Raw genomic sequence first — 15,538 nt, forward strand, 5'->3', positions numbered from 1 at the left:
TAATTCCTTCAGTTGCAGCCCGGCCGGGAAAGCACAAACATGAACGTTACTGGGACACAAACCCACTTGGGAGTGGCTGGCAGCTTGCTCCAGAGTGGAGTCCGGACAGGATACGAGTGCTGGGGCTGGCCTGGGAAGTGGCTCTGCCCAAGAGGGCAGCTCCTGTCCTCCTCCAGAGCCATAGGTTGGGTTCGCATCCCACCAGCCCTTGCTGGCTGGAGCTGTCAGTAGCCTCCGTGCAGGGCAGGTTGAAAAGGGTTCACTGAGGTAGTCTTTATAAGGTGAAAAGGGGGAATTTGGGCCATCTAAAGCTGTGATTTCTTTTTCTGCTTTGGCACAGAGTGTGTTTGTTCTCAGTGGAAAAAAAAAAACAACCCAAAATAAAACAAAAAATACCCCAAAACTAAATGAAAACATGAAGAAGTGTTCTCATTAAAAAATTGGGAATGCTGAAGACCCAAATCTTTCCAGCCAAAAATACCCAGCTCAGGCCAAAAAGCTTTCCATTTCTCATTGAAACGAGTCTTTGGAGAGAAAAGAGATGAAGCTTTCTGCAGGAAGCCCCAGCATCTTCTAATCTGGTTTTTGAATGTTTGCTTGATTCTTTTAGCTGTGTCCCAGGTTCAGGGTTCAAATCTCTTCCATCAGACAGCCAAGAGTTGAAAAAGTTCACTTGCAGAATTTGCTCTTATTGCTCCTCCAGCCCCAAGCCCCGCTTGCCTTGATGGCCATGGCAGGAGACGGGGAAGCATCAAAAAACTCCATTTGTGGAGCTCAAAGTGGAATTGGTTCCTGTTTTACTGTTCTCACCTTTCCCCCATTCACTGTGGGATGTTGTGAGTGCGGGTTAAGTGCTGCCTGTCCCTGAGCAGCACTGGGGTGAGGGTGAAGCATGGGAGCAGGAGATGGGCTGATTTACAGGCACTACATCTAACCCCATACCTGGGAATTTATGCAACTGTGCCCTTACATGGGTGATGACCAAGTTATCTGCGGTTGTTGGAGTGGATGTAGCACAAGTTTGAAGTGATAAAACGTGAAATAATTTGGTCATCCTTACCAGTGAGGACTTCTTGTATATTGGTAGCCCTGTCCTCACTAGGAGGATGGGAACACCAGGGAGAGGTGATGGCAAGGAACATGGTAGAGAGAAAAGTCCTTTCAAGGGATTGGTTTGAGAGAGGGAGGAGCGGGAGTTTGGCGAGAGCAGGAGCTGTGGAAGCAGGAGCAGCAGGAAGTGGCTGAAGAAGAAGGAGCTGTGTGGTCCCAGCCAACCCACCCCCAACCCAGTACCTTTGCAGGCCTTGCGGTGGGAGATGGGCTTGCTGAGGTCCCGGTAGAAGCCCTCCTTGCAGTAGTGGCAGTGCCGGCCAGCAGTGTTGTGCCGGCAGTTGAGGCACACGCCGCCGCTCTTGCGCCCGGACAGCTTGTAGAGCTCCATGTTGAAGCGGCACCGCCGGGCGTGCAGGTTGCAGTTGCAGGCTGAGAGAGGCAAAGAGAGGAGACCATCAGCATCTGCACCGGCCATGGAGGTGCCAACCCCAGGAGAGCCGGTGTGCATGGGGCTGGGCACCCTCAGGGTCCTACCGGGATGTCAAAGGATGGGATGTGCTGGTGGCAGCTCTGGCTATGGGAAGCCAACTGCTAACCCACATCCCTCCTCGGCCGGTTCTGTGTGGTGAGTCCAGCTTTTTGGAGGGGAAGCTGAAGTTGCTGAGACCTTGCGACGAATACGCCTTTTGCCTCTCCCCGTTCTTACTGTGGATTAAAAGCTGTGTGCAGGCAGAGCTGTGAGGGCAGGGAGCCCATCCGTGATTAGGAAATGGCAGTGCACAAGCCCTCAGCTGCTCCTCCAGCTTTGTGGCAAGCGCCTTGTCCCATGCAAGCACAGCTCATCTCCCTTCTCATCTGCTCTTGCACCATGGTGCTTCACAGAATCATAGACTTATGGAATGGTTTGAATTGGAATGGACCTTAAAGCTCATCCAGTTCCAACCCCTGCCATGGGCAGGGACACCTTCCACCAGAGCAGCTTGCTCCAAGCCCCATCCAACCTGGCCTTGAACACTTCCATCGTGCTACTGTTGGTACAATCCCCTCCAAACAGCTGTGAAACCCCCTCATCCCAGATGTTCCCAGTATTCCCACTCTCACCAGTCCTGACATGTGTGTGTCTAAACCCCAGATATAATTTCAAGCCCTTCCTAGGTAACTTCTCCCATCTTTCCTTCCCATGCTTGGTACACATATCACAGGGTTCTGTTACATGTCTACATCCCTGAACAGGTCAACAAAGCCTCATCTCTGGCTCTACATCTATCGCCCCACCACTGGGACAGGTCATCAAACACCAAAAAGTCCCCTTCTGCTTTGATTGCATGTGCTGTGACTGAACCTGCCTGGAGAGTCCCCACCATATGCAACCTAATGTCAACACAAGGACTGTTTTAACAGGGGGCCTTTGCAAAGGACAGGACTTCAAAAGCTCGACCCCTCTCCTGCCTCTCCCCGGAGCTGTCACTGGAACATCAAGAGGCAGAGGCTGGGGCTCTCTGCTTTGCTGAGAATTTTATAGCTTGTTTTCTTTTCCCTTTGCTTTTATTTGCTCTTCACCCCTGAACAATGCATCTGTGCAATGCCAACCCACAGCTGGGCCTCTTCGGCTCAGCACGAAGGTGTCACGGCTCTGGGCTTGTCACCTTCCTTTAGAGTACAGACATCTTAATCCCTCATTCCTTCCTGTTTACCTTATGGTGCTTACCCAAGACAAAGACATGTTATATTTGCTTAATTATCAAATTTCAGACCAGAAAATTACAGTGCAGTTCCGGATTATTTATCAGGAACAATCCCCGGCTAACCCACGACATAAAAGCAAAAGGGAGAGCAAAATCCTCCGGGCACGTCCGACCAGCAGGATGGAGGCTGTTCCCTCTGTGCTTTGCCACCTGAATTCCTCTGGCTAACACAGTGAGGCCCAACTCATGTCTCCACCAAATGCTGGCAGAGCAGAAGCAGCCACCAATGTGCTAATGGTGAGAGGAGAGGCCTGGGAGCGGTTTGCCTGCTGTGAGAAAGTGAGATTCCTGTCAGTGAGCAGGGTCAGGACTGCGCTGTGGTTTGCCTCGCCTTAGATGAGCCCACCAGAATGCGGGTGCATTTGTCATCTCGCAGAACAGGAGGGAACCATCAAGGAGACCGGAGACACAGCTCCTGCATGCAGGGGAATTACGGCAGTTTAGACCTCGACACATTTGCTGATGCTGCGAATGCACTTAAATACCCTGTTTGCAGCTAAAAGAAGCGCAGGAGCATGCTTTCTGCACCCCCCTTGTAAGTTCTTCCCCTTCCATCTCACTCTCAAGAAAAGCACTTTGTGCTTTGCCAGGAGTGCTCAGCTATGCTCTCCTTTTCTCATGGCATGCCAAGGAGCCTCTGTCACCACGATGGCTGCACCACAGGCAGCACTGTACAGAACATAGAATTACAGAATCCCAGCCTGGTTTGGGTTGAAGGGACCTTAAAGCTCCTCCAGCTCCAACCCCTGCCACAGGCAGGGACCTCTTCCACTGGAGCAGCTTGCTCCAAGCCCCTGTGTCCAACCTGGCCTTGAACACTGCCAGGGGTGGGGCAGCCACAGCTTCTCTGGGCACCCTGTGCCAGCGCCTCAGCACCCTCACAGGGAAGAGCTTCTGCCTAAGAGCTCAGCTCAGTCTCCCCTCTGGCAGGTTAATAGGGGATTGGAGGCAGTTCTTGCCCTGCAGAACACATGAGCTGAGCTTTTGGAAAGGAGGTGGCATTTTTAAAGTCTCAATACTTGCTTTACAGAAAGGTCTCAGGGCTGAGTGATGGCTCCCTACAGAGCCTTCCCTCAGGCATGGACCAGCTGAGTGGTGCATCTGGCCTGCAGAATGAAGGATGTCCTCTAGGATATAGCTAACCATCAAGACAACACCTGTATCAACGGCTCAGCCTCAGGGCTCAGCTCAAGCAGAAGAAAGGAAGATTTAACTCCTTCACCCTGAGGGTCTGTCCTCCCTGCTGTATCCTGTGACCACATCTCCATCCTTCAGAACCTCAAGGCTCACTAGCAGCTCTGCCCTTGGTGCTGCAAACCACAGGATTTAGTCCCTGTTGACCAACATGAGAAGGCATTTCTCCAGGGGGTGGCATGGCCTCACAGAAGACCTCATTCTTCTTTAAATCTGGTAGAAATGCATGTTTTCCAAAGAGCATGAAAGCTCACTTCCTCCTAAAACTCCTTTTTTAGGAGCGCTGGGCTTGATACTTGAGTGTTTTGCAAGACTGCATTGGCAAATCCCTTTTTAACATTCAAAGCTGAGCCCACCCGAAGAGTGAGTGAAAATCTTCACATTTCCCTGGGCTGCTTGATAAGCAGAAATGCTTTTGCAAAGCCAGGAAAGCAAAACTCCTGGGGTTTTCTCAAGATCCTTGCAAATATTTCCACTGGTCCCACCAGGCCGAAGCTGCACAGGAATGTGGAGGAGTAAGTGGAGTGTGCAGAGCTTCCCTGCTCCTAGGATCCATTTTACATTGATCTTCCAGGGATGGGAAAATCCAGTGTCTGGAGAAGGGAAGAAGCCGAACCTCATGAGAAGCTTCACATTGCTCCCCAAAAAAGCTGTCCCTGTCCTCATCCAGAGAAGAGGACCTCATTTGTGTATCCTCAGGAGCGAGTGAGTGAGCTGGGAGAAGGTGTAGGCTGGTAGAGCCCCCCTCCATAGCCAGCATCCCTGAACTTGGCCTCCCTGTGAGCTCCTCACAAGCACCCCGAGCAGCCAGGCAGTGATGGCCACTTTTCCACTGTGACTGCTCAGATCTGTTTGGCTCTGTTAGCTTAGCCTTGGCTCTGTCCATTCCTTCCAGCTGCACTCCCAGGGCTCTGAGGACATCCGCTGGGCAACAACTGCCTCCCAACCCCATCACATAGTGCTTTTCCATCATTCACCCCCTCCTAATCCACCTGTTTGTGCAGACAGAAGGTGCCAAACCAGCTAAAAGAGAGTGGTTTTAGTTGAAATTACTGCCTTCTGGGCTCACCCTGAATGCCTGGGTGCTGAGTGGCCAGTGCTGTGCACTGCTGGCTACCAGCCAGGGCTATCTGGCAGCTCAGTCTGTGTGTAGCATGATGTGTTTGCAGATGCCCAGTGGGAGAGGGTTGGTCCAACAGAAGGAAAATATCCATCCTATTTTTTCCTGACAATAGGACATAGGAATGAAAGAATTAGGGCAACGAATTTAATGTCCCATCTCGGCGTCAGAAAGTCCTTTCTGGGGACGATGTTGGTATACGTCATGATGGGATCCATCACACTGGTCCTGCCCCCTCAGAGGAAACCAGCAGTGGGGGCCCAGAGATGCTTCTGCGGACAATGCCTGGTCACACCACTGTTGCCGTGAGCTGGCCTAGAACCGACAGGAACCCATCAGCAGATCGTGATGCTTTTGGATCCCAGCTCCAGATCTGCATGTGGTGCTGGTGCCGCGGGCAGGGTGTGCGGCTCTCCCAGCCACGTTTCCCTGGACAGAGTTGCTCAGGAAATGCGGCTCCCGCCCACCCTCTGCCTTGCCCAGTGGTTAATCCCCTGCTGTGCTAAAGCATTTTGCCTCCTTCCTAACATGAATTTGCCTGGCTTTAATTTCCAGCCATTGCTTCTTGGTTTGAATTTCTCTGCCACAGTAAGTGCTCTTTAGCAACCCATCTTTTCTTTCTATGAATGCCTGCGCCAGCTGCAATAAAAATCACCTCCCAGGATTGGCATCACCTATGCTCCCCACGCTTTGCTATTCAGCCAGTGGAGAGGACACCCCTGCATGGGCTGCAGCCCCAGCTACGGGAATAACATGTGCCAGGTGCTGAGACCTCTCCAATAAAAGGTTTTGGCTCCAAATGCTCAGATAAGCCCAGTGCTGCTGTCTCCTGCTCTCTTCTTTCTCTTATTTTGCCAAGGACCTCACAGGCCTTTTGTTTGCTAACTTTATTGCACACAGATGTACAGAGCTTCATCAAACGTCTCTACCTGGGCCGCCAGACTATGATATAAATAACCAGGTATCACTTAAATGCAGATGTTTAGGAATCTGGGGAAGGTTGGGGCGGAAAAGAGAAAAGCTGTGGGTTCAAGATGGGTGAAGAAACCACAGCAGAAGCATCTCCACATTAAAAACTGTGGCTTGGCCAAATGAATCTGTCGAAGAAGGTCAAGGCAGGCAGGATTTTCCATCTGGGAGAACTAATGGAGATATGTGAATGGGAGGTGCTGGAGCTGTGTGGTGGGAACTGTAGTTGTGGTCTTTTGTGCTGCTGTCCTGTCCCCCAGGCCTCACGTCCCAGTGCCCTGCGTCTCCCAGGACACATTCCTCTCCGTGGTTTTCATTCAGCAATGACAATGCTGCCTTTTCAAAAGACCCCACCCTTCCAAAACTTATATTTTGGCAATTGTCAAAATGCAAATTGCTTTTTAAAGAAACAAAAACCCCAAAACATTCTGTTTTAATTTTTGCGAACAATAATTCAGGGGAGGGGGGAAGGGAAAGGGGAGGATAGAAGAAGCCAGGGGCTGAAAGAGATCTCTAAATTTGACTTGAATTTACAAGGAATCTCAGTCTCTTTAAAACTGTCCTTTTCTCAGATAAGTTTTTTTGTCAGGGAATTGCTAGTTCAGCCTGAGCCATTATTTCTCTTCTGCCTGAGCAAGCCTCAAGTGCATCTTCCCAGCTGCTGAGAGGGGCACCCTGCCTGTGCCCATGTGGGAAAGGGCTTTGCTCCCAGGGGAGCAAAGTATCCCCAAGGGTAGTATTTGTGAGGGCCATGTTGGTAAAGGAAACAGCTACACTTAAATCAAAGAGAGGATAACAGAGATGAGCAGCCAGAGCCAGCGGAGCCCTGTCTGCTTGCTGGACTGAGAGGTGAAGAGAAAGCCCCGAAGGAGACAGCAGGAGGGTGTCCCAGGTCCCCCACAGCATCACGTTCCTTCACACTGGCTGGTTTGAGGTTTGGGATCAGCTGGCACGAACCTAGAGCTGTTGGATGAGTCCCACACGGCTGCATGCTGCCGGACCCCTTGGATCCCGCATGGGCTGCCAGGACTGTGCCCGGTGAGTGATGGTGGGCAGTGCAGCCCTGCAGGGGTGTCCCCTGGGGCACATGGACACTGCCCGAGATGGGGAGATTCCTTTGCATGCACTGATGAGTCTGGGCAAGGAGCAGGGTCGAAATGGCTTTGGTTTGCTCAAGTTAACCCACTGAAGTGGAAAGCCACCCAGGTGCTGTGGCTGCGAGGGGGACACGCAGGGTCTGTGCCAGGACCCAGGTTTTCCTGACAGTCAGAGCAAAAAGAAGGAGGAAAGTGTTCACACACAGCACAAAATAGGCAGCTGTGGCTGGCATTGTCCATGAAACCAGAGCCGCAAACCTGGCTGTAACAAAAGCACGTGTACACTGGAAGGGGTGGAAAGGAAAGCCCCGTTCTTGGTGGTCTGTCCCAGAGACCTGCCTCTGTTGGAGCTGAAAGCTTTCTGGGCAGCCGCCCTCACTCTGACCTGCTCCCCACAAGGCCAAATGGTTCTCACCCCTCTCCACATGCAAGAAACTCCTCTGAAAGCAAGGAAAGGCCAAACTGCAAATGGAGGTGAAGAGAAAGAGGGATCCTGAGGAGAGACACTCAGAAAATCCTCCTGGTGGCACAAAAAAGGGGGTTGGGAAAAGGAGGCTTTTCCATGTATGAAAAACCTGAGGAATGGCAATTCCGCAGAAAAGCTCTGGACAAGGTGGCTTCAGGGTGACTCAGGACATCCCTGTGGATACTGCACACCTCAAGTGCCCTTCACGTCCCACTTTGCTCAGTTCCCAAACTCCTGCGTGCCCCAGGGACTGGGGATGTCCCCATGTCAACACTGGTCCAGCAAAGTGTAACAACACCCTGCAGTGCTGAAGCCCGAGTTGGTAACGGCAACATTTACACCTGCCTGGGATTTCCAATGGTAAGATCCTTGCCTTCTTTCACATCAAGAAATGCCAAACTGCCTGTTTGGGATGAAACGTCTGGGAGTGAGCGTCCGTGTCAGGCTGAATGCTTCTAGAAAAGTTCCTGCTCAAATGATTCAGCTGTTAATGAGAAACAAGGCTTGTGAAAAATAGTTCTGTGCCAATGCTAACAAATCTGGGGATTACTTCTCTTAAAGAAAATCTATTGCTCTTGTATCTGAAGCCAAGGCTTAAAAAGAAAAACATTGCTCCCTTGTAGGGATGTGTCTTTTTGTCTCCCTTAAGAACTGCTCAAGCTTGGCCAAATTTCTAAGTCATCGAAAATAGGGGACATGTTTGGTCACAGTTGGTGAAGTTCTGCAGCTATATTCGCTAAGGTCTGATTTTCACTGATCAAACCAAGCTCAACACCACAGCTGTGGAGACAGGACAGCAGACTCCTGGCCTGATGTGGTCTCTCAGGTGCTGAGTGTGGCAGTGCCAACAGCCAGTGCTCCTTCTGGCCTGCAGTAGGAGATTCACCTCTGTACATCAGATCTCCCCGTTGGACCCTTTCCCTGCCATGGTCATTGGCAGACCATCAGCAGGAATGTTGAACTTGTAGCAGATGCAAGGAGCGGGTAGGAGAAGCAAATGCGAAACAGCAGAGCTTGATGGATGCATCCTCTTCCACATGTATTAATTCCAGACTGGACTGGAGCACCAAAATCTCACTAGGTATTCCCTGCCTGTCCACATGGGATTTCTGACCCTGAGGAAGCATCAGAGCAAGAGCAAGACTTACGCCCGGGAGATTTACAGCTCCGGGATGTTCATTATGAGCCAGATTTTAACAGTCTCTGAGCAGTGGTGATCTCTCCATTGCTCACAGGCACACGTGGCAAACAGCTGCTTGGGTCCCACTGATTTCTGTATTCCTGCCTTGAGCCCTCAGAAGCATCTCCAGTGACCTGTGATGGCTCCTTGAAAGCCACCAGGCATCTGACTGGCAATGAGGATAGATGGGAAACCTGTGGGCCTGTTTGCATTGAAATGCTGAGATTTGTGACAGCCTCTCATCCAAGGCATTTTATCCCAAGACAAAAGCAGTCTTACTCAATACAGGATGAAAATCACAAAGCAAGCCTAGCCCCTGGTGCAGCACACGTGGTTGTACTCAAAGTGCCTCGAGATGTGCTGTAAATCATCCTTGTTTCCTCCAGCGAGTGTGCTGGGAAGGGACATGGGCTGCTCTTAAGTGCAGACTCAAGTCTTCTTCCATTTAGAGTCCCTCTGAAAGCTGTCTGGAGATGAGGACTTCAGCCTTGTAGTCTACATCATAAGCCTGCCTCAAGGACTCTGAAGGTGGGGTGAGAGCTCCCAGTGGACCTCACCTGGGGGTTGATCAGTGGCTGGGAAGAACACAGCTAGAGCATGTGCCAGGCTCCCCCGCTGGGGTCCCAGCATGGCCCATGGAGCAATGGTGCTCAGAGACATTGCTGGGTGATGTAGGAAGAGATCCCTTTTCTTTAGGAGCTGTGGGATTTGATCAGATTTCCTTTGCAAATCAGGTTGTGCAGGAAGTTCGCAGTTAAGCTTCAGCCTGGGAAGAGCTACATGCTTCATTCCTTTGAGACAGAAAAAGTCGGGAAGTGAACTCTTTATTTCAGCCCTGGAGATTATACCAGGCTGTCATCAGCTTGCTTTATTCAATTGCACCATCCAAATCCAGCCCCCTAAAGTTGTAAATACTTTTTGCATCCGGTAATTCATCCAGATGCCATCTGAAGGCAGGAGCTAAGGGCAGAGCTCACCCGACAACCTCTGGGTTATCAGGCGAAGCCCAGAGGCCCTCTCTGACCACCCCGCTGAGCTCCGAGGTGTGAGTTCAGTGTCGATGTTTGTTTAGAGTCTGAGGGGAATCCACTTGGGAACAATTTATCCACTTAGGCTCTGGCCTTGTGGTTTCCCTCTTATCTGGTACAGATCTCAGCAGCAGCTTTCCTCCAATTGCTGCAGGGCTTGTACTTCAAGAAGACCTTTCTCCTTTCTATCCCATGCCATGGTGCTTGCCTGCTACCTGCCCAGTATGCTAACCTCAGTGAGTTATGGACTGTGGCACGTTGAGGAGATGCTTTTCAAGATGCCAAAAGCAGCATTCCAGACCCAAGTGTTTGGTCTCATCAATACTTTTGTGCTTTTGTAAAACCAGAGTTCTGCAGATCAACAGGAGGGCACATGGTGACGGGGATCTGAACACTGCAAACCTCAAAGTGGTGCTCCACCATCCGCCCAGGACAGGAGCCAGCACACCCAGTGCACATGTGGTGCACAGGCCATCACTGTCCCAGCCCAGCACATAGTCCTGTGTGTTTTGCTATATTTCTGACACTTGAGGGTTAATGCCAGAACAGAAACAGATACTGAAAGAGCTTTCACATACAGAGCAAAGGTTGCTCACAATGCAAAAGGCCTGATAATGCAACGAACCAGCAAAGAGTCATGAGGTTTTAAAATCTGTATTAAAACTGGTCAGCCTAAAAGGACCAGGGGTACAAACAGCCTTAACTCTGCTTCCATCACTGCCCCAAGGAACCGGGAAACTTGGCCGTGATGCCCTGACACCCAAGGGGTGGAAGCAATGTAAAACAGTTTCAAACTTGATCAGGCTGATTCCTCCAGGGCTTAAAACAACTGGGTACTCGTGTGTCAGTGCCCCTCTGGTTGTGCTAGTTCAAGCTGTGAGGTCGGGCTGTTTAAAACAAACAAAGCATGCTCAGGAACAAGTTGTGTTTTTAACCCTCGATCATTTCCCAGTCTTGTCTGGAGAAGGGCCAGGGGAATTATTAAACTGGCCCCAGCCAGACCTGCTATGGGCTGCCACCAGAGCCCATCACGAAACTGCATAACCCATGGACACTCATCTCCCCACAACCCAGCAGCATCTGCTTTGAGGTGACACAGAGTCCAGGTCCCTGCACTGCTGCACCAGAAACACCACTCTGAAGACCAGATCCCACAGGATTTCCCTTTGGAAGCCATGAGCACTGCTTTCTCCTACTGCTTTCTCCTTTAATGATCGTTTTGTCCTTTCCTGGCCATTGGTTTGATGCTGCCTTCCCTCCTCTCTGCCAGGATCACATTGCATATCTCCCCAGGCAGTACACCTGTGTATTTACAACCTCAGACCCCTCCAGCTCTGCGCCAGCAAGGAAAAGGGGACCCCTGCCCAGAAGACAGCATCATTTCTAGAACCGGGAAAGGATGCTGCCATTAGTGACCCACAGAGCTGCTGTGTTACAGCGTGGACAAAAGCCCTAGGGAGAGGGTCTCTCTAAGGGGGTGGTCCTGCCAGTGTCTGCAGATGCTGCTCCAGCTCTGGGAGATGGAGCACAGGGTGGCTTCAGTAGGGGTTGCTGTGGCCTCCTCCCCTTCCCCACATTACAAACCTCAGCCTGGCCACTTGACATGCCAGACAGTAACACAAGCTTGACAGATGATGGCTCTCGGGAAGAGTTTTGGTTTCTCTCTGAGGCTGAGCTGGCTCAGGGGAGCAGTTGGCAGCTCAGCACATTCGTTTCCACCCGGCAGAGCGGGGCAGAGCATCCATGCTACTGCGGAGGGGCTGGCTATGAGGGCAATAGCCTGTGCTGAGCCTCTTCTGCTCTGCGGCTCCTTCCCTGGTGAGGACATGCTCCCCAGCACAGTGCTCCTGCCCAGCCCGCAGGTCAGACCAGGAGGGGCAGAAAATTTGCCTCTACCCATGCTGTCCCCAGCTGCAAAGCCGTGGCTGTGTCAAAAAGGACACACAGGCAAGAGACCAGAGCTGTGAGCCACTCTGCACTGCTGGAGCTGAGACTGAGGGGCACCCATTTCTTGACATTATTTTCCAACCTTGATATATGAACTAATGCATTTCAAAATTGATCCAGAGGAGTGTGGGCGGCATGTCAAAGGATGTGATCCTGCCCCTCTGCTCTCATGAGATCCCACTTGCAGCACTGTGTGCAGTTCTGGTGTACTCAGCATAAACAGGACATGGAGCTGTTGGAGCAAGTCCAGAGGAGGCCACGAGGATGCTCAGGGGCTGGAGCACCTCCTGTATGGAAACAAGCTGAGAACATTGGGGCTCTTCAGCCTGGAGAAGAGAAGCTGCATGGAAACCTCAGAGCAGCTTCCAGTGTCTGAAGGGGGTTACAAGGATGCTAGAGAGGGACTCTTCATCAGGGACTGTAGTGACAGAACAAGGGTTGATGGGTTCAAACTGAAACAGGGAAAGTCAGGTTGGATCTAAGGCAGAAGCTCTTCCCTGTGAGGGTGCAGGGACTTTAAGTCCAATCTATGATACTAAAACAGATGAGTGCTTTGTATGACTGGTTTCTTGCATCAGATGCTTTGCACTGAAGAACCAGTGTCTTCAAGCACCACTGGTCCAAAATAAGTGGATGCTGCATGATGGGTCTCTGTTTTTCTGGCAATGAGGCTCCCTAATCATTTGGGGCTGGCTTGGTTCATCAGCAAACAGCCCTGACAAGGGCCTGAGCCCCTGGAGATGTGCTAAGTGCTCTGGTGAGGCAGGTGTGTACATGGGAAACACAATTCCAGGAGCCTGGGGCTAGGCACCAACACAATGCCCCGTTATGCTAATAAAATACAGTAGATGGCTGCTGCAAATTAATTCCCATTCCATCAGTCCTAAAGTGGCTGAAACCCAGGGCCATCCATCCCTAGGCTGGAAGAAGGTGTGAAGGTGATCACTGGCACATGTATTTGTTCCCTCTCCTCTGCCCTTGTTCCTCCTCCACAAACACCCCAAAATCCACTCGCTGCCAATGCTAAGGCAACCAGCAGAGTCAGCTCTCCCCTTTTGCAAGCCCACTCCTGCCACCACCACGTTTCCCAGCACAGAATGTTCCAGCAGCCCATGGGCACACACTTCCCATGTGACAAACACAGCTGCACCATCCCCTTCCCTGCACTCTGGCACACACATTAACTCCACCAGATGCAGAGATGGTCCTGCCATGGCCCTGAGACTGAGCCCAGTATAATCCTGGCCAAGCCGCCTAACACCGCTGTGCCTCAGTTTCCCTTTCTGGAAGCAGGCGTGTGCTTGGAGGGGTTTTAGGGTGGGAAAGGCTGAGAGGTCCTGGTAAGAAGAGGCAGAATTGTTGTGGGGCTGCAGGAAAGATGTCACAAGAGTTACAAGGATTCAGCTCTACCTGGGAAACCTCAACAGAGATTTTAATTCTGCTTCCAAGTCTCCCAAGCCCTGATCTAGCCCTGCAGGCACAGTCCTGAACACGAACCCCGGTGGCTGACAGGGCGAGCATCCATCCCACATGAACCTGGACCCCGCACCGGCTCCGGGCTGGGCTCCCAGTGCCGGGCAGGTGTGAAGAGCTGGGAGGCCTGTGTTTGCTCAGCAAGACTCGCACCTCCAGGGCTGTGGACAGAGCTCTGCTTTGTGCCCGCGGCTGCGCCACGGTAAACAGAGCTATCTTATCACTGGGATGTTATCGGGGATCTGAAAACTCCAGTTCATGTGCCTGACCTCCCAATCAGCGTTATCATCCGCAAGGACATGAAAGTATTTCACAGAGGTGTTGGGACAAGCTTGTCTGGCCTGCTATTCCCACCACTGTGGGATGGCAGATCCCTGCTGGGGGCTCCTGGCCAGGCTGGGCATTCCCTGGGCTCCCCTGCAAGGCACTGGGGATTCGTTTTCCTGCAGATGGGGGTTTATCAAAAGCTGACAGGCTCATCCCGCCTTATCAGGGCAGCAGTGCTACTGGTAATGGGTTTCTGTAACAGGCTCTGGGCAGAAGTGTTGATTGCTGCCTGGGCTCCTGGGTCAGGGGGGGATGAGCACAGCATCCTCTGCCCGCTGCAGGGGTCCCTGCAGAAGGCAGCACCGCAGTCCTGTGTGTGAATGGGAGCCTTCTGCCTTGTCCTGCACTGTTTAACATCAAGACCTCGGCACCTGTGAACACTGAAAGGTCATATCCCACCTTCTGCAAAGGAAGGACTGTCATCTGAGGTGTCCCACACACATATCCATCTGGAACATGGTATTTCACCTTCTCACTTTCCCTCTGATTGCCATGGGATATGTTGTTTTTCCTTTCGCCTGCTTCACAGCTGACTGGTGATAGTCTGCACTGGCTGAAAGCTCACCCCAGAGATGGGTCTGTGCTGCTGTAAGTGATAGGCTGTCACCTGATTGTTCAACAGCCCTTGTGCTCCTGAGATGCCAACATCTCAAGGACCTTCATGGTTTGCATGTGCCTGTCCTCACAAGCAGCTGCTATCCACTTTTATAAAGCAAAATCAAGCCATGCAAGCTTAGAGTGTGGGATTGCAGAGGTGTTAGGCTCCTTACAGAAAGAATACTGGAAATACAAATATCTTTGTGGTCATGGGACCTATTGGGCAATGTACCTAAAGGGGGTGCACCAGAAACCTGGAGTGGGGCTTGGGACAAGGGCCTGTAGGGACAGGCCAAGGGGAATGGCTTGAACCTGCCCGAGGGGAGACTGAGCTGAGCTCTTAGGCAGAAGCTCTTCCCTGTGAGGGTGCTGAGGCGCTGGCACAGGGTGCCCAGAGAAGCTGTGGCTGCCCCATCCCTGGCAGTGCTCAAGGCCAGGTTGGACACAGGGGCTTGGAGCAAGCTGCTCCAGTGGAAGGGGTCCCTGCCCGTGGCAGGGGTTGGAGCTGGAGGAGCTTTAAGGGTCCCTTCCAGCCCAAACCATTGTATGGTTCTATGATTATATGGATGTAAAGCAGGGACTTTAAGTCAAATCTCCTCTTCCTTAAGTCAGTGCTTGAGCATAGTCCTGAGGGCATGGATGGCAAAAATGCCTGCTGGTACAGGACAAAGGAAATGGGTGGGTATGAACATGGACACACTGCCAGCACCAGGGCACACCCCTGCGCTCAGCTCCTGGCTCAGCACAGCTCAGCCCACCCAGAGGTGGTGTGGGGCTGGGAGTGATCCCACTGACCTAGCATCACCAAGGATGAAGCAGGCAGACATCTACTCAATCCTGAAGCAAAGACACCAGATCTGGCCCTACAGCCCCCCTCGGGCAAGGATGATGCACCTGGAAATGCACCAGTGCTTCACTGCCCAGCCCTGAGCCTGTGGCTACCTGCACACTTTTAAGGGTCACTTAGGGCAAACTTTTATGGTGTAAAGTCAAAACACACAGCCTGGCCTTCCTGGAGCTGTTCCTGTGGGGTTTTGTTTTCTGAGGGATTTAATCCAGATCAAAGCTAGTCAAACACAGGGATTTCCCTGCTTTTCTGCTGGGGTGAACCTCCCATGCATGTCATGGTCCTGAGCCATGGCCTCGGCCAGCCTGGCTGCTCCTTTCAGCCAGGCAGGGGGCCCAGGAAAGGCCAGAACTGTTTGAAGAGGATGATTAATCCCCAAACATGACAGCATTCGTGGCAACTGGACAAGCCTTTGGAGAAGATCTTGATGTGAGCGCCTGAACACATGAAGCCGCATGTGCTTCGGGGCAGCAAAAGCTGTTTTCAGCTGTAGAA

At 51.8% G+C, this 15,538-nt stretch overlaps 1 protein-coding gene across 1 annotated transcript in view; it reads right to left on the reverse strand.

The window, feature by feature from the left end:
- Positions 1-1,293: 1,293 nt before the first annotated feature.
- Positions 1,294-15,538, reverse strand: part of LOC133215780 (netrin-1) — a gene marked incomplete at its 3' end in the record, with an annotated part of 51,950 nt that continues 37,705 nt past the window's right edge. The window contains exon 2 of the mRNA XM_061360015.1: positions 1,294-1,482. Coding sequence (XP_061215999.1) covers positions 1,294-1,482 — 189 coding nt within the window. The remainder of the gene's footprint in view (positions 1,483-15,538) is intronic.

The sequence above is a fragment of the Neopsephotus bourkii genome, unplaced genomic scaffold (genome assembly GCF_033783945.1).
Source record: "Neopsephotus bourkii isolate Nb327-2 ecotype Australia unplaced genomic scaffold, CSIRO-AGI_Nbou_v1 NB_1003, whole genome shotgun sequence".
NCBI lineage: Eukaryota > Metazoa > Chordata > Aves > Psittaciformes > Psittacidae > Neopsephotus > Neopsephotus bourkii.